General features: G+C 39.6%; 1 protein-coding gene across 1 annotated transcript in view; it reads right to left on the reverse strand.

Annotated features, from left to right (window-relative positions):
• The window catches only part of arhgef10la (Rho guanine nucleotide exchange factor (GEF) 10-like a), a 122,293-nt gene that overhangs the window by 14,758 nt on the left and 87,911 nt on the right, over positions 1-19,624 (reverse strand). The window contains exons 17-19 of the mRNA XM_042509431.1: positions 14,521-14,735; positions 12,462-12,619; positions 9,650-9,792 (exon numbers count right to left, since the gene is read on the reverse strand). Of these exons, the coding sequence (XP_042365365.1) occupies positions 9,650-9,792; positions 12,462-12,619; positions 14,521-14,735 (516 nt within the window). The remainder of the gene's footprint in view (positions 1-9,649; positions 9,793-12,461; positions 12,620-14,520; positions 14,736-19,624) is intronic.

Raw genomic sequence — 19,624 nt, forward strand, 5'->3', positions numbered from 1 at the left:
TTGGTCGCCCCCTGGTGGCTGGCTGTAATATAGGTCATAAACCCCGCCCCCCTCTATTTTAGTGGATTGAATATTGGCAAAACATAAATTCATGCATCAAACACATTTTTCCAAAAGACGGTTTGTGTCATTTTAGATAGTTCTAATAACTCTGATATTTCGATTGGATTTGATTAGTTATTTGATGCTTTAGAAAGGGGGATTTGAATCTGAATCTGTGTGCTCGGGATCAATGGCGCTGCTTGTGGGTGGTCAGATGGATGAGAGGGTGGGAGCTTGACACTGAGGAGATCGCTACACAGGCTTCAAATGATGTCACGAGTGCAAGATGGCAGAGGCCATATCCAGGACATTTTGGCTTCATCTTTGTACAGTGAGACTTCAATCTACAATCCTGAGTCTTCAGTCTTTATACAGTCAAAAGTCTATACGAGATGCACTGGGCTTTCAACTAACTCCAATGTAAACCCATCAGTGGAAATATTAGACACTCATAGCAACTGATGCAGTATAATGAGCAAAAAAGTCTGGACAGGGAGGTTGCGTCAATAGGTGGTTATAACAAACACAGGACTTTCACCCAGAGTTTGTGAAACCAAAATTCAACAAAATTTTTACCTAAACCGGGATCTTTTTCTAAACCTACTCAGAGAACTTTGTGCCCAAAACCCAAAGCCCAAAAAGTAGTTAATCTTATAAGTGTATTTTAAAAATACACTGTACATGCATATAATTAGCAGAGACTGACATATCCAAACTTGATGCTAGAGGTGCAACTATAGCTGTTTATCTGCTGTTTATTCTCAGAGCTTTTATACTCTCATCTCCCCAGCTTTCCCCAAAGAACTAGACAAGTTAAATGTTTCATATTTGAACAATCATCTCAGTCTGTGAGCATCATCCATATTTACGAAATTAATATAAACTTTTATCACACTAAACAAAGTATTGCACAGTTCCCACTTAAAGGGAGATAGGGGATAATATTTTTTTACATCAGTCAAACAGCACATCCACTTTCCCTCTCCGTCAGTCGTACATTCAGTTTCAGCAGTAAGTGGTAAAACACCAGCTCTCAGCTGGGCACACAAGGATCTTTGCTTTTTAGATATAATATAATTCTCAGCACTTTATTCATATTTTTTCTTTCTAAATGGATGCATGAACAGTTCAGTCCATATATCTTCAGCACATTGCTCTTTATACAGAGCAAACACAGATTCTCAGAGAAAACAAATGTTGACTTCTTTTGAGAAATGCCTCACCAAACTCACTTATAGAAAAATGTACACACAATTCTTGACTAAGAGACAATAATTTGTTTATATAAGTGTCTTTCTCATCAGCCTGCTCTTTTTTTCCATATTGTCTATCCAATTCCATAACTGATCAATACATACTGAATCATCCAGCATCCCCCACAATAACTACTGTTACTTTCTGTTATGAATAAAGGCAACATGGGAAGAAGTGTTATCACCCACATCATCCACAAATGAAATTATTTCCATGATGGAATAAGAAACATTTCTGAAACTAAAAGGTCAGCTCTCTCTGGAATCTTATACTGGTCTTTCAAACAAAACATTTTGGAGGAATCTTTCTCCATATAATCTGTGGACAATTCATTTTTTTCAACATTTTCTTTGGTCATTTTTATTTTCAGCCTACCATTCTGTAAGAAGTTTAACAACATCACAACAATTTTCTCCTTCACTCATTAATCGTGCATATTTTATTTTTCAGACTACAGAATCCTCAAACAAAAGGAAAAAGAAGACAGAACGAAAAGAGAAAAATAGTGTGAGAGGACAAGGAAACACTTTACATAAATGAATTAAACACATACAAATCAAAGCAACAAAGGAAAGTCATGACTGCGCTGACTGTATCCTGCTTCATCATAGGACACACATTGATAACACTAGTTTTTAATTGGTATGCCAGTTATTGTGACAGCCACTTTACAAGTTGTGTTCAGATATGTCAAAATATTACAAGAGAACTGTCATGATTATATCATGACATTATTAAGCCAGTAGACGCTGCCTGAATCTCACATGCAGTTGTTGCTCTACACTCGTTTCTCTGTAAATAAACTCTAGCTGTGCCTCCTAATTTTGTAATTTACAGAGTCCCTGACACACGGGGCATATTTTTGCATCATTCCCCTGGCTTCTATCTTTTTAAGAGCACAATGGAAAAAAAGAGTTTCAGGCACACAGTCTTAATGAGTAGCTTGAAATAAATGCAATGAGCCTTATCATGGAAACACATGCAGCCCCTGCGGTCCAAGGCGTGACAAGGGTTGGTTTGGGCATCATCTTGGAACTCATATCACTGTCAATGCACGAGTTGCATGAGGCTGGGCAATTAGTCAGTGAGAGCGGGTGAGTGAGGATGTGAATGCCCCCCCCCCCCCCCCCCCACCCCAACCCGAGTGCACCGGCGGACAGGGATTACCACCTGTTTGTGTGCCCTTGCCATTGGGTCCTCCTTTGTTTGAAATTAGGGAAAAGGAGAGAAGCCTTTGATGTGTTTTCTCTTTTAATTGACTCCTCAGCAGTTGGTGCCTGCTCCGCCAGGGAACGGATGTGCAATGCATCTCTTCGTTTTTCAAGTGCAGCCATCAAAAAATTAGATATCCATAATAAAAAGGCAAATTTCACCTTCAATAACCCATTGCAATTCAAATAAGTTGACAAGTTTGTGAAGAAAAACACAGCCTCACTGCACTGGATATGCTCCGTAATTATCACATTAATCATTATCAAGCGCAGTGGCTCTAAAAGGGACTTGAAGCTAATCAATGGCTGAGAGGCTGTAATTGTTAGATGCCATCTTGCTTACCATATGTTAGAAACCACCTGGAAGGCACTGTGGGCAGCTAAATGTATATACAGTATAGTCTCATCTGAATGGTATACACCAAAATCTCAAAAAGTGTCTGAAGTTGACTATAAGTTGTCTATAAAACCTAAGCAAAAAGGTTTGATTTCTTGCAAAAACAAAGCAACTTATCAAGAAATGGCCTAAATATTAGAAATTGGTGAAAAGTTGCAAGAAAATTACCTGAAATAATATACACAAGAAAATACTCCAAAAAGTGCTGAACATTTTAAACACACACACCCTTTTTAAACACACATTTTCAGGTCTTTTTTATCACCTTTTACTAATTTCTTGCAATGAGTGGGACATTTCTTGCCATGTTTTCAAAGAAATCAAACCAATTTGCTCCGGTTTGAAGGGTTAAATAATTTAAAGATTGAGAAAACAATGTTTTTACATGAATATCAATTCACATAAAAGCCAATAAAGACCAAACAAGTTGTTGCTCTGTGTCAAATAAAGGATAAGTACAAGCCTTAACTGTTGCCCCCAACCAACAACCTGGTATTAGTCTGCTGAATCCAGCGCTGCTTACAGAGATGAGGTGGTCAGTGAAGCTTGACAGCAGTAATGTGCCCTTTACACTAAAGTCGACAGTGTCACACTAACAGCAACATCCCTCCACCAGCAGTGGGAAATAACAGCCAAGCTGAAGCCGCAAACACTACAGCTGGTCTGAACAGCTCATTAGTCCTTCATTACGCCAGGTGACAAGGTGTCTTTGTCCTTTCCCAAGCACTAAGTCCACATCTCCACTCTGAGCTATGGCGAGGGAGTCGAGTGGACGTGTGAGTGATAGGAGAAAACAGGTAGAAAGAGAAATAGTAATGAGAAGAGGAAGGAACAAGGCTTGCCAGTCAGTATTGATCAAAGCCTGTATGTCCATGCATGTCCTACTTTGTTAAGGTTTGGTTACGACTCAGACCACCGCAGTGTTGAAGTTTGTGAAGCTCTGAAATAAAACATAGATTGGCCTTTAGAAACTCACAAAGAAAGCAGAGAAGTGTCTGAAATCATGACCCAAGTGTTGTACAAAATGATGTGTAGAAGTGTGTAAAAATCAAACAAACAAAACATTTGTAAGATTTAAATCAGCCCCTGCTGTGCAACTTTCTACAAAATAAAAATATAATTTGATTAGTTCAGGTTTTTCCTCATTTTCTCCCCAATTAAGTTGTTTCAAATTCCCATTGCGTGCCACGATTCCTGCTGTTGCCGAGCCCTTTTAGTTGGCCTGATGGGGATGTAAACTTTGAGGTGGCACACAGACTTTTAGAGATAATATAAACAAAGGAACGTCAGCCTTGGTTTGGCTTGTGATGCCATCATAAAAAATGTATTTTGCTCATTTTAACTAACTTAAGATGTGACTATATACAACGTAATGGATCTGCGAAGATTGCGACACCAGTGGTCGTCTGGTGGAAGTCTTGTATGCCTGCTCTAAAGGCCAAAGAGAGTGGTAGCAGTGACAATCATCCAGGTAATTTTATAGGCAGCAGTTGAACTTTTTTGGCTTTATGCAACGCTGAGCAACTTTCATAAAAATGAACGGGGCTCTGCCTCCAATGCTGCAGCCAGCTCTCTTATTAGATCAATGGTCTGGACACAGTTCTCAACTTGGAGGTGGCAGAGTCGGCAGATAAAAGTACTAACTCCATAAACAGTGCTCACAACAGCAACAGTGCTGACAAAGTTGAGGGTGTTGATAAAAGGGGAACTGGGGGCCTTTTTTTTCTCCTTGGATGGCAAAGGTATAATTACACTTCTGTCTATGTCTATGAGCAACTATGCTACTCTCTGTTTGATTGGTTAGCACTTGTTGTGTTCCTTGGTTGCATCTTTGCACTGATTTTATATGTAATTTTGTCATGCAAGACCCTCACTTCACGTTCCAAGTGAACATGCATCAGAGACAGAGTACGGCGGGTCATGTTTTTTGTCATTCTAGGTAAAGAAATCCTGGAAACTACAGGCTGAACACTTCCGCACCAATGCTGGGATGGCATAATATGGTAATCACTGTATGAACGCGGTGCAGAGCAGCGGTGACAACCTAGCTAGTGGAAAAAACCCACAGGGACTCACATGTACTGACATGCATGAACCCTGGACCGTCTACCACAACAAAAAACAGAGAAGCTCAGATTACAACACAAGAGGTAGTGTGACATCATTCTCTGCTCAGATTACTCCACTATATCTTACATCTTATATCTCATAACTGTCTTATATAAATAGTTTGCTGCTTTATTGATGCTCTGAATGTCATATACAGCTGCTTTAACTCTCAGGCTTGTCTCCAAGTAATTCCCTTGATTTTAACCTCTGTGGTAATATCTAATCAACAAAACTGTCAAAGATATCATTTGAGGCTTTGTGAGCCTGTTACTGGATATCTGCATCTTAAGACTGATGAAACAGCTTTGAAATCCTCAAATTCCTTCAGCTATATTTATCTATCTCTTTCCATGCAGCGATTCTATTGCTGAGGTTTTGTCAGCACTATAATTTTCATGTATCCCCACTGGGGTGGAGTGTACATAATCAAATAGTACAAAGCTGAGAGTACACACACATTTTTAAGTGGTGATGATCCTTTGGGTTTCTGTTGCAGGTGATTTCATCCATAGTAAGTATACAGCTGTGTTTACCCAAACCAGACTGAAAAGTTTGTATTTGAATAATACGGTCATCAAAGCATCGACTGTGAAGAGACCAAATGAGCCAGTAGGGTGCAACGGTCAGCAGAGTCAAACGAGACGGGCTACAGTGTCCAGCAAAGTCCTGATAAATGATTCAAAAGTGCAGCAAATCTGACAAAGCAGTGAGCATCTGCAGGGGAAAACAACGGGAAGAAGTGAAGTGAAAATGTGTCCACGACCCTTTAGCCTCGCTCCAAGTCCTATCTCTCGCTACAGGTGCTAAGTAATGCTTCTCCAGATCCTGGATATGCATCACAGCCCCTGTGAAGTCAGCCCTCTTGAGTCCATATTAGTGAAGAAGACAAGGTTAGCAAAGAAGTAACCAGCGCTGACCTGGTAGGCTCTGTGGGAGATACAGTGAACCAGAACTGTGCCTCCTCTGCGTGGCCATTCAGCTGATTAAGCTCGTCTCTCTGGAGGACAGAGCTAGGGAAAAGAGGTGAAGGTATAAAAGGAGACTTCCCTTGCACAACTCACTCCTGATGATGAGGATCTTGAGGCAGTCTCAATAAGTTGCTGTCTCTGTATTGATTGTACAGATTTGTCTACGCTTCTTCAAATTTGTTGCAACTTTTAAGAGACAGAAATGTAAATGAAAATATAGAGGTCGACCAATTTAACTATGGTTATCTGCAGAGCTGGGTGCAGATAAGGGCCAATGGCTACACAGCCTCCACAAGTCACAGAGGGCCGTACATCTACGACCTAAGCTGAAGAGGGGAGGATTGTGTTAAATGATGAGTGGATACAGCTCCAGAGAAAGCAGGTCCTTTCTGCTGTGAAATGTATGAAGCGTCTAAATGTATTGTACATTTTAACATATATTTATATCAATTCTGTGGTTGAACCACTTCAGCCTGTCAAGCACTGAGACCCAGGGATGATCTTTTTCTGTAGGCTGATTCGACAGTTAGTGTCACCCTGGTTTCCTCTACAAAAGAGCTGATGGTATTTTTTCATTGGATTTTATATTATTGCAGAAAATATCATCAGTTCATTACAAATAACACATCTTTTAGGATTTTTGAAGGCTAAATGCAATCCCCAGAAGTAAAACGCTAATGTCAGGCTATAGATGAACTGCGCTATGGTCACATAATTTAACGTCATTACCACTACGAGGCTGTAAAGCCATATTCGGCGTGAGGATGTTCTGTAATCTCATCTAGCCATGTGTTAGCAGCCACCTTTTTTTAAAGACACACAGAAGCTTGAAAGTTCACCTGTGGGGTATTTAATGATTTTATCTTGTAGGAAAAAATGTTAAATCTCTTCAGACTGTTCCAGACATCTAACAAAATCCCATTCAATAAAGCCACTGACTTTTAGACAAGGGAACCACAAGTGGGGAAATGCTAACTCATTTCCACATTTTAGGATTCATGATATCATCCGATTAATTGGTTATTGGCTTTTTCCTGGCCTAAACTATCATTTTATCAGCATTTAAACATCAGCTATCAGTCAACATTTACTTTGTACTTTACATGATTAAACATTTTGCTACTTTACTGAATGTTGTTCATCTGCAGACTTTATATTTGGCGTACCAAAACATCTGTAAATAAAGGTTGTAGATATGCCATTTTCCTTATTCTGTTATTTTTTCTGGAAATGTAGCTCAATTATATTAAAAATGGAAAGCTAATTTATATGATTGGGGCTGTAACACTTATACATTCTGTTCATAGTTTGTTTTTCAGTTTGTACAGTTTTATTTTTTTATGTGATAAACTTATATTTACTCAGGGAGGATTTGCTTCGCACACATACTCCTTTTCAACAAAAGACCTTCTACCCATTTACACAGCCACGCACACTCACATCTGGGAGCTGTAATTAAATGGTAATGGTTTGCAGTTCAGTATCTGAATATCATATTAACATTACCCAGAAGAGTTGGTTTTCTGTCATTCATTATTGTCTACCACAGCCGCAGAAGATGCCCCCCTATACACCTCTAATGACACACTGCAGATGAACACCTTGGAGAATGACTGCACAAAAATAGAAAGCATGACAGAGACAACATCCGGGGTGATTTTCTGCAGATAACGCTGAACATTTCTGTACCATAACTCTGGGCTCAGAGCACTACAGCTAAATGAAGCTTATTTGTTTGTGAGAGCTCCAAAAAAACATTGTATGAATCTACAAAGAGTTTGATTCGTTGTCCATGCAGCAGCTCCAGGCAGTAAATCTTGATGACATCACAGATTACAAAGCTGGCTCTCTGAGGCTGTGTGCATAAATCTTTTCAGAAAATGAAAGGAGAGGAATTTTTCCTCAAATGCCGCAAAATAACATCAAAACAAATAAATAAAGCAGCTTGTCAAGCAGTTTCACATATAAACTCATCCATTTACATCTTCAGACCGTGTTTTAGTGAAAACTGAGAATATTTATCAGCTCCAGAGATGGGTGGAGTTGACCTTGTAAGTAGGGATGTTAGAAACATGACAGATTTCCCTGATGCACATTTCCTAACTTAGGGAATTTCTAAGTTTTGATGGCTGAGTGCCAGTTTTGGGAACCAGCATATGATTGAGAGCTGCACAGGAAAAGTGCAGTTGCGAGGTGTCCACCTAAATCACTTACTTTCGCTAACAGCACGAGCACTGACGACAGTGTAACTCCGGCAGCACTTAAGGTGCCAGTAGCTTTCTTTAAATTGTCAGTCCTAACCTGACAGACACTTCAGGGGGGCGTAGTTTGATGCGGAAGCAGAGTGTATATAAATGTACGCTATTGAAAGAGAAAGTACTTAAAGAGAGCACATTTATTTAAAATACAAAAAATGCATTTCATGTCATGTTAAGGGCTGAACAAAATGTTTCTGAGGGCCCCCATTGACCTGCAGGCTTCATTTTCAGCTTGTTAGATAATCCCTTCAGACTAGAGCTTCTGAAATGATACATATTATAATCTCCAGTTTTTCTGCAAAATTGTTAAAATAATGTATTATTTAATAGCGGTGACAATGTAGGGAAGGCTGAAATTGTTTTCACCTCATGAGTCAGTGTGTGCCATGGCAAAATGTAGTCCTGGCAACACCAACTGCAGTGGGAACTACCACAGAAGGTGTTTTGAGTGTTTACTTGGTGTTTTTATGGCTGTCTGTCTGTAGACAGATTTTGTCAACATGATAACGTTGTAAACGTGCAAGATGCTGTCATTAAAATCTTAACGGGTGTACAGCTGAGATCAAAATGAAGGCCAAGTTCAAAGATTGGCGTGGTCCTAACAATGGGGCCAGAGGAAGGGGAACAGTAGGTAATTAAGATGCCGCTGGTTCCCCAACTTTACGCCCCTGGCTCACAAAACTTTACAGTTGTGTAGTTGAGATCACTATGGCAACCAACTTTAAAGATGGATGTGGTCCGAGCAAAGGGTGCCTGAAGTAGAGCAGCGGCCAGTGTTGGATGTTAGCGCGAGCCACTACCCACATGTCGGTAAAATATGCAGGTGGCTGATACATTTTCTTCATTCATCAGACAAAAAAATGCAATGGTATCATATTTGAGCAGCTGGTGAACAAAAAAGTTAATTTCTAACCCTGGCAGGGGCCACTGACCCCCAACTTTATGCCCCTGGCCGAAATTTACTTTAAATCAAGGAATGCTATATCATGGCTGAAGTGATCCCATTGCAAAATGGGCTAAAGTTTTTGCCGTGTATGCCCTAAAAACAAGGCAATTCCATCCAGTTTTAGTTATTTTCAGTTATGTTTGTGTTAGAAAAAATATCCTTTAGAAAGTGCATACACAGACAGAAAATGAAGAGAAAACATGTCCCATTATCTAATACACAGTGTATATATAGGCAAATTTAACAAACCATGCAAAAGCTAAATAAACAAACAAAAAAGCACCTATATATATAGATCAATAGTATACAACCACTTGAAGTCCTGCTCAATGCTTTCCCTTTAGAGAGGAATATCCATTTGAATAATGTACTCCTGTGACAGTTTGCTAAGGTGGAGGCAGTATACTCTTTACTTACACAGTGAAGTGTAACATTATAAGCCCAGCAATGATTCAGTTATTTACCTGAGTGGCGAGGCTGGAGATGTCCATGGCTGTGACAGAGTTCCCGCAGCTCGCCCACACTGAGTCATCTAGTACCAACAGTGTCCTCACTGGTTCTGAGCCCAGGCTTACACATCTGCCCGAGTCTGGGTCCCAAAAATCATCTGGGGGAGAAAAAAAACACGGCTCAAAACTACAACCAAGATATAACGAGGATGTGAAGAAACACTTAAATAACTAGCTATTATCACTGCAAGGCTACAAGTTTTATTAATAAACTCTGAACACATGCCCCACTTCTGTTTGAACACTGTCACATTGAGCGAGGCAATTAAATTAAATTCTTCCCACTTGTATCACAGCAAGTTGGCTTGGTGTTTACTTTCAAAATTCTCTTAAAGCTATTTAACATCGTTGAGCAAATACTGAAGCATCAGCAGAGAGGGCTCACAGTGGAGCCTCGCTCTGTCTCGCTCGAATGTGAAAACAGCCATGTGAGAGAGAAACGAACAACAGGTTGACCAAAGAAAGACTCTGACTTCCATTTCAATCGCAACACTGCGCAGCACAGTGTTTGCACCTTTTCCACCCACATGCTTATAACTGTGGTGTACACTTTAATCCACTTGCTTCTTCCCTCTCGCTCTCTCTCTTCCTCTCTCTTTTTGCTTCGTCAGTGTGAAAATGGAGCAGACCTTTCTTCTTTGAGTTTTAATCACGGGGCACACGTTGCAGCTACCACAGAAGCACATCATAAAGTGAATTACATAAGCATTTCCTTTGCTATGCCTTAATGAAGCAAAATTAGAGAACGGAGAGCACCCAGCCATTTAATTAACATTTTGAGTTGTTTATTTCTGCCTTTCATAGCAGAATAGCTTTACAATGCCTTCTGACTCCCACAGGTTAATTGCTTGGCATGTTGTAAAGGTCATTTTTTCCACCTTTTCAAAATTCACTCTTGTAAATGTCCCTCTGGCCCCTAAGCAAGACCACGTCCACGATTCTCCCTCTTAAATGCAGCACGAGACCAAAAACTTCTCTGCCTCCTCTTGCAAAATAATTTCACTGTAAGTAGACATGATGTCGGATGTGGATATCAGAATCAAAATCAGAATGCACCTTTATTGCCAAGTACATTCACATTTACAAGGAATTTTACTGTGTTACTATGGTGTTTTGGTGCAAAACAATTAACATAAAGGAAGAATAAAAATATTAAATTTAAATAGTATAAGAGCTAAAGGTATAGGAGCAATTTAAAAATATATAATGAATAAACAGAATATAAAGAACACAAAATGTGTGTACAAAAGGTGCAATTGAGCAAGTACAGATGTGAAGATGGTTTGGATATCTTGGTTATGAGAGCTAAAGCATATTATTCACTTTGTAACAATGCGCTTCATGTATTCATGTCCATTTTGATAGTCTCAACCGAAGCTTTGACATTTCCTGGCTGCTTCAAATGTGTCTTTAGACAGTTGCATGGTAGTCAAGGGCATAAATCTTTAACAGATGTGCCGAATCCACAAACATTCCCCAGCAACCTCCAGAGCTTTTCTCCTGTCCCTTTTTTTTATACAAAGCATGAATAGTAATATTTAATCGGCGTGCAGCAGCTTGGTGTAATTAATCATCCTTTCTGCTTGGGAGGAGAGAGGAGCACAGGAGGAAGGCAGGCGCGTTGACATACTGTGGCCAGGTAAGAGGAACTCAGTGATAGAGCTATTGTGCTCCTGCTGGCTGTGAAGGCTGCAAACCACTGCTGAGATGGTGTTAACCCCCCCCGGACTTGTGCGATGCCTGACTAAACATGGCATGCTATCGACCACATGGTGAAGTGGTATTTTCATATTTACAGCGGGTGTGAAAATTGGTAGAAATGTGAAGTTCTGTGAAAAGGGAAAGTGATTCGGTAACACTTTCTAGGAAGAACACATCTATAATGCATCATGAAGGCATTCATAGTGAATTATAATGCATCCGTAATGCTTTATTGACGACATTCATTAACACATATAGTGCTTACTGATCAGTCATAAAACATTACAGGCGTGACTTATAATGATTTATAAATGGCAAGTGTCTCATGGATGCTCTTGAATAGTAAAGCAGAGGCTGACTGATGGGCTTATAATGCATTACAAATACCTATACTCACCTATACACAAACAAAAATAAAGTGTAGTAATGGCTAGTGTGCTATAACAGTCGATGGTGCTATCATTAATTATTGTATGTGATGACTAAAGTGAGGTACACATGATGCATTTATTAAAATTTATTAAATAACTGTTAGCGTTAAGTAAAGAGCAAAAATTTTCATGCATTTATCAGAATCTATGCTGCATCATAAGTGATTACAAACCATACACAAGTATACTTTGAAAATACGTTTAAAAGACTGAAATCTTTGTTTACTTTCCTAAACTCAACCTATGTAACTTTAGGTTAAGTTCATACCGTCATTTAAAAGCTGTATGTGCATTTTCATAATATATACAAACCATTGTATAAGGACACATTATAGAATTCAGACACAATAACAATGACAATACTAATTTATTGTATCCACAAGAATACACAATTAAAAAATATTATCTTGATAATAGCTTTTGTTAAATTTGTTTTGCATCTTAACTTCATTTTTGCTTAATTTTTCCATCATATTTGACCATACAACACACATTCTAAAAAGCAGAAGTGACAATTACACGTTCTCATTTTCCCAACAGACCACACACGGAGAATGGCCACAGGGAGCAATGCTTCAAAAACACAAACCTACAGGCATCAGTCTGAAAACAAAGCAACCTTGGAAGCACCTTACCGTTGTTACCTCTTCCATAAACCATCATGGTCCCATTCCGCAGGCCTGCAAACAGGAAGCGAGAGGAGTGCCTCAGGCACAGCACAGGGCAGCCCTCTGGGTTATGGAGGGTCAATAGGCATTGTGCTGCAGTGTCCACACTGCCGTAGACCAGAATGCTGGAAGAACAAAAGCAGCACAAGCCAACGTGATAAATGAGCGTCATTTGAAATGACAGAGTGCCTCGTTTTCATGCAGTTTGATTTAACAGTGCACTTTGGAGCAAAGCATTGTGTATGTGCAACCACTCTGTCTTTCTTGTGTTTGAAATGCCATCTGAACTTTGCTGCATCTTATTGTCTTCTTCAGAATGACAAATGCACGTTGCTGTTTGTTTCTCTGTCTGAGAAGAAAATGTTAAGTAGCATTGGAGATGACAGTCTTTCGAGTGCGCTAAAATGCTGAAATTGTCTTTTTTATTTCTCCGTACGTATTTTTTTCTTCTTCCCTGGACAGACACTTGCATGAAAAGAGAATGAGTCAGCAAAAAAAAGTGCTGACATATGATTCAAGCTCTTGTACAAATGTCTAAACACTACTGTAAATCAAAATTACAGAAAAGTGGTAACACAACGGCTAAATCTAAAATTCAGGAAAACTATCTGAAAAAGCAAACAAGCAATTTATTCAGGGTAACTATGACAGGCGACTGAGATTAAACCTATCCTCTGTTACACACTGAGGGGATCAGAAGGTTTATTGGATTTGAAAATGAAACTGTGATCTTAGCAGCAGTAGCAGTATTGACGCTGTGTTGGGGGGTATCAACTCTGATTTCTTGTTTTGATGAAATATTGACAAGGAAATCTATAATGTTAGATACTGCAGGAGATTGTAACAAAGGATAATGCAAAGGATATTATTTTACCATAGAAGATGTGGAGTATACTGAATAAACAACTGTGCACTTGAATTTATATTTATTGTTTCTATTTAACAACAAATCTTATTTCCAATTAATCAAATGCAATAACGTTGTTTTATATAACTTAAAAAGAAGCCTGTTTTTCTTCCCTCTCGTGTGTCTGTAGTTCTCTGTAAATAGGCATGGAGTATCCTAAAAAAATTAAAGAAAGATATTGGACTTTTTTTTTAGTGAGCACCCTTTTAAGTGAGAAACAAACAATGAGCAGTGAAATAACTGGAAAGATGCCATCTCCTCCTTGTGACAATATAAAAAGTAAAATAGGAAATCAATATAGGACTTTACGTTAGCGAGCTAAGTAGATTTTCAAGTCACTCATGCGTATATTCGACCCATTCACCAGAATAAATGTTGGCATTGTACATTTCTGCAAATGAAAAATGTCACATTTGTACGTTATTATGTAGCGGACACCTAAGAGCTTAATGTTTTTTTTTAGGCTTTGGCTGGATATACAGAAATGTCGTGGTTAAAAACAACCACTTTTTGTGGTTTTACAAATAACAGCAATGTCACAGTAAAAACAAAAAGTTGCTTTTTGTGGCAGGAAGCACAACAATGTTTCAGTAAAAACTGACTGCTTATTGTAGCACTATCCGGGCAAAAAAACACAGCAATGCTTCTGTAGAAGCCAACCACACTTCCTCGTATTTTCCCAACAGGAAACGTGGCAATATCTTGGAAAAAAACAAACCGCTTTTGGCACTTCCCACTGGTCACAGCGTCATGTTGCTAAAATAAAAACAGACATTTGGTGGCTAAAAAAGCAGCTGAAAACTTGGCAATGACTCACTTAAAAAATGGCTGTTTTTTTTTTTACTTGTTGGTTTTGAAAAGTGGTCCGCACCTTGGCAGGGGTCTAGACTGTCACGCTATACACGAGTCTCTCCACCTCCTCGTGAGTCAGCACATACTATGTCACTATATGAAACGTATAAAACATAAAAATGTAAAGTATTCGCGATTTGCACAAACATACCAACATTTTCTTCTGGTGTCTGGGCTGGGATATCATGACTATCCCAATACTGAAATGATAATATTGAATATGAAAATTGTGTAGCATCCCATCCCTTTATGTGATTAGTCTCGTACCGTCCATCGTCTAATCCAACACAAATGTTGGCGCCGATCCCCGAAGTGGCCTTGTGAACTCCAGCCTCCGCTTCGTCAGTCGGAGAAGGTTCTGGCACATATTCCAGGCATCGGACAGCAGAGCCTACCTGCAGGCTCTTCACAGTCCTCGGCATGGGCCTGTTGAGGGAAAATATCTCTATCTGCCCATGCGAACCTTCTCCTCCACCGGCCACCTGTAGGGAGAAAAAAACCTGGTTGAAAGAGGTCAAGACCCCATGTTAAGCTGCACCAATGGACTGAATCATAATGCCACGGGTAATAAACTATTCTGCTGAAACAGGAAAAAAAAAGAGATAGAAAGAGCAGAGAGCAGAGCCGGGCCAGCCTCCCTCAGATCATGCTTGCAATGTGCGTTCTCTGTCTTAATCAAATTGTAGAGGCCAGAGGATAATGTGTCTTTGGTTAAACATTCCCTACCTGTCAGCAATTTAGATTTCAAAAAAGTTCAAATCAATTATCCTTTCAGACCTTGTCGTTTGTAGTCCTCCCTTGCTTCTTTTTTTTTTTTTTGCGAATATCACTTAGAATTTTAAACATATTATGTAATGGATTCACAATGTCATCTCTGGAACATCAAACAATTCTTATAACTCTGCGATCTTTTCATCAGCGGAGAACAGAGGGGCTCTCGTAAGTTTCTGAAAGGCTCTGAGTTGCTTATCAATGAGGGTTTTTTTTCTTATGAGTTTACAAGATCAAGTGACTGATCTATTGCTCCAGTCAGTTCATTATAAAAGGAAAATAAAATAATTTTCAATCCATTGAACTGACATTTGATATTAACGTGTCCAAGGTCACACTGAAGACACTGCTCTCTGTACCAGAATAAGTAACGCACAGAAAAACAAACTGAGCTTTTGAAAGCTGGGAGCATTCAGTGGCTTAATTTGGATCAAGTTTCTGTAGATGTCGGTCTCTTTTAGAAGAGGAGCTTGTTTGTTAGGTAGGTCCCTAACAAACAAGACAGCAACCTTAGATGTTTTTCAAAAAGGTCCACCAATCATACCATGCTTCCCAAGGCGATTCACACCCCGCGGGCTGAACGTCTGCCTCAATAGAAGCTTGATTTCCTATGTACCACATTTATATTGGCCTTTGTGTGAGCCTGTCAAAGCCAATGCAGAGGGAAGGAAGACAGCAGGAGCCCTCCAACCCATCTCTCATGCAATTCCAATTAACATGGCATTGCTCCCATTTCCAAACAATTAAAGTGTCGCTGTGGGTTTTCAATATGATTTTAGTCATTACTCCTAGGTTGCTTGTCCGGACGAAATACAATGTCCTTCTTGGAAAAAGAAGCACGGCTGCTTGCTGCTAGACGGCGCAGATTTATTCTCCGTATGCATCACATCGTGTGAATGTGACATGAGCTAAATATAGTCTTTAGCTCTTCTCCTCCACGCTCACCCTTATTTGCATGCAATCATTTGTTTGATTTGTATCAGCGTGCAGAATCTGGACAGGAGCGATCCTGTGGGCTCTTGAGAATGAGCCAGAACAAATAATGGTCTGTTGCACAGCGTGAAAAAAAAAAAAAGATAGGGAGGACTTATCTTGCAGCGGAGGAGCCAAAAAAAAAGAAAAAAAAAACACACTACGGCTTCAAGTGACTCTGTGTAACCAGAGCTGGAGGCAAGGCCCCTCTCACCCAGACTCCTCCACAATTAATACATTCACCTGTCCTTCTGTGCCTCCCAAAACACTGCACACTGCACACACCACAGTAAACTGTTCCCGTCAATGAACACTGTCCCCCCTCCTCCCTCCGTTTCCCTTCGCCTGATATCCAGAGCAGATACTGTGTCCTGACAAAGTCATCACTACTTATTTAGAGAAATAGATATCTGGAGTCATGCCCTGGACAGATCCCTGCTCTCAGCTTGGGAGAAGCAAAAACTTCCCAAACAGTAAATGCTCTGCCAGCATTAATTAGATTGCTCTGGACGAAGTGAGGAAGCGTGGGAGAATAGTCATGATGGCACACTCTGCTCAATTGTATTTGCCACATTAAGAAGCCAAAACCATGGGTCACCAGATTGTTGATGTACTCTGAAAATGGATGCTTCTCAAGTTCCCATCGCTGACATTTGCTGTGAAAGTGTAGAAGAAGAGAAACCATAACAGCAGATTTAACGGGAGCTTTATCTAAAAATGAGATGTAGGTTGTTGGGGAAAGTGGGACAAGAAAGGTGAAGGCAAACAGGGAAACACTAGGGCATCAGGCTGATTAGACACAATGTCATTACTCTGATCAAAGCACACAGAAATCCCCATAGCCCATCTCACTTTAACATGATTAGTGTCATCCCTTATTTGACAAGCCTGCCAGGGAGGTAGAACCAACTGGAGGCGGAACGCTCAGCCACTAATTATTCTTGCTGGATCAGCAAGCCTTCACTATTATTTTTTAGCGGCTACCAGTTTGTTTTTGCTGTGACTACTTGCGCTGTACAGTAGGCTTGGGCAGCGTCAAGGTATTACAGTATATCAGGATATTTAGAAATCCTGAGAGTATGTTTTTTAATACTGCCATCCACACAGCTGCTCCTCTTTCTCTTAAAATCATTGTATGTAGTGCACAGCATGCACCACCAGAGCTCAGTCTCTGGTCTCTGCTGGTGAAACAGGCAGAAGTGCTGACAGACACCACAACACCCAGTGTTGGAGGGATAATTTACAGAGCTGTAAACAGCAGAGAGAGTAGGGGAATAAATGCATAAACATTGCATGCATTAAACATCTAAAAAGGAAAATTAAGGATTTATTTCCACCAAACAGGAGCTGGTAAGTGTTGTAACAGTGAACCTACTAACTTGTTACTAGAAAGGTAACCAAGACAGTGTGGGTGAGTTCTATTCTGTAACTTTTCTGTTTGACTAAAATGTGTTTTCTGATGAGATAAGGAGGCAATTAAGCCTTGTCAGTCTTCTGTGACTGAGGGAAAGTTGAATTCAAAAGCTGTACAGATATATTTCTCTGTTTAATAAGGAAAATCGGCGCAAGACTTACTTTTTTACTTTTATGAACTTTTTGTGGGTTTCTAATGAGTATTTATTAGTCTGAAAAGCTGAAAGTAAGCAGCACACTGAGACTGTCTGTCACATAAGGAAGGTATGAAGGTAATATATATTACATAGCCAAGCTCACCGTACCGTATGTAACATTCTTTGTGCCTGAAGGGTAGATGTGCTTAGTGTTCAAGGAGCTACTTATCCTGTTTGCAAGGTTGGTCTCCAAAACCTCCAAAGAATGTTCTCCTAAGTTAAGTGACTTGAGAGTCCATTCAGTATGAAAAACTGTCAGCTGAAAATGTGGAACATTAAACCAAAAGTCCTCCAAGTTGGATTGAGCGTTAAACATCCTTGAAAACAGCATTCTCCATGAAGGAGCCAAAGTCCTTGGGGTCTCTACAGACAAACAAGCTACTGTGTATCAAAGTGTATCAAAATCTATTCAAAATATAAAATGTGACTGCCTCTAAATGCAATTATAATTCAATTCAAAGGTGCATTTTCAGTGTTTACTGAGCATTGCTCCATTTCAGTTAACCTCAGTAAACATTTTTTTTTTGCAAAGATTCAGATTAAAAACTTTCTTCTTTTGGTACTTTCATGCAAAGACACATTGCAGGGAGAGATTGGGTTCCAATCTGGCACATCAAAAAATGTGAACTTAAAATTTAACTTGAACTTAACCAGCTTTGAACATGATGCCCTGATGATTCGACTTTGGAATTGAAAACTTTTAACTTCCAAGTTTTCACATTAAATCCCCAAATAATTAAAAAAAACTACAACAAAAAGACAGAATTACTGCATTGCAGATCTACACCTCCACCAACCAAGTCAAGATGCAGGTTACATCCCTGTCCCCAGATTAACATGTAGCCACAACAGTAGATAGTGTTTCAAATATGGACGTGGCTGCAAAGAGGCTGCATATTCTAAAACATGGATGCTTCACACACATCTTCAACTCTTCCAGCAGCAAAAACTATCAATTCAATCAGCACATTCACAAGGGGGAAACCCAAGGTAAATGTCACCAAATATCTCCCCTTCTGTTCCTTAGATATGATGTGGAGTAATGGCCAGAAAAGTGTTCTTGAAGAACATTGTGATGTCAAGATGAAGTTAACCTTTGACCTACTGGATATAAAATGTGACCACTTTCTCATTATATAGAGATTTTGTGTGAATCTTTTGTCATAATTAGAGTATGAATTTTTGGAGTTAGAGCCAAAAGCATGTCTTTTGAGGTCACAGTGACCTTGACCATTGACCACCAAATTATAATCAAGTCATCCTGTACTCCGAATGGACTTTTTTTTTTTTTTTAAACCAAATTTGAAATAATTCTGTTGGGCATTGTTGAGATACTGCATTCACGAGACTGAGTGGGACAGACGGACAATCCAAGCACATAAAGCCTCTGGCCACAGCTATTGAAAGAGCTGAGGCATTATAAATATAACAGCTACATGTGGGAAATGGGCATTAGATGGTCACAGACATATTTAATGCCTATTAGGGACTTGGTCTAAGCCATGGGAAGGCATGCAGCCTGTGGCTCTTAAGAAAAATGACCAAAAATGACACTTATTAACCTGCCATCCCTCTATATTCCTAGAGTCCAGACCCAGACACCATCCTAATTGGACTCAAGACATACAACTGATAAATTATTGAGAATCATTCCATTTTGACAGAGCATTACTGCACTGAAAAAAATATAAACACAAGTCACAGATTTAAGTTAAAGATCTTAGAATGGTTTATGCTCTCAATAAGTAAACTCTCAAAATTATGTCACACATTTCTTAAAATCCACAAGAGTGAGCATGTCTCCTTTTCCACGTTAATTCATCCACCTGACAGGTGTGGCATAACAGGATGCTGATTAAGCAGCACCATAATCACACAGGTGTGCCTAATGATGGTGACAATAAAGGTTTGATCATACAACAACATTCAACAGATGTCACCAGTTTTGGAGGTGCATGCCATTGTCGTGCTGGCTGTAAGAATGTCCTCTAGAGCGGTTGTCGTGAACTGAATGTTCA

This window comes from Plectropomus leopardus, chromosome 2 (assembly GCF_008729295.1).
Source record: "Plectropomus leopardus isolate mb chromosome 2, YSFRI_Pleo_2.0, whole genome shotgun sequence".
In the NCBI taxonomy this organism is placed as follows: domain Eukaryota; kingdom Metazoa; phylum Chordata; class Actinopteri; order Perciformes; family Serranidae; genus Plectropomus; species Plectropomus leopardus.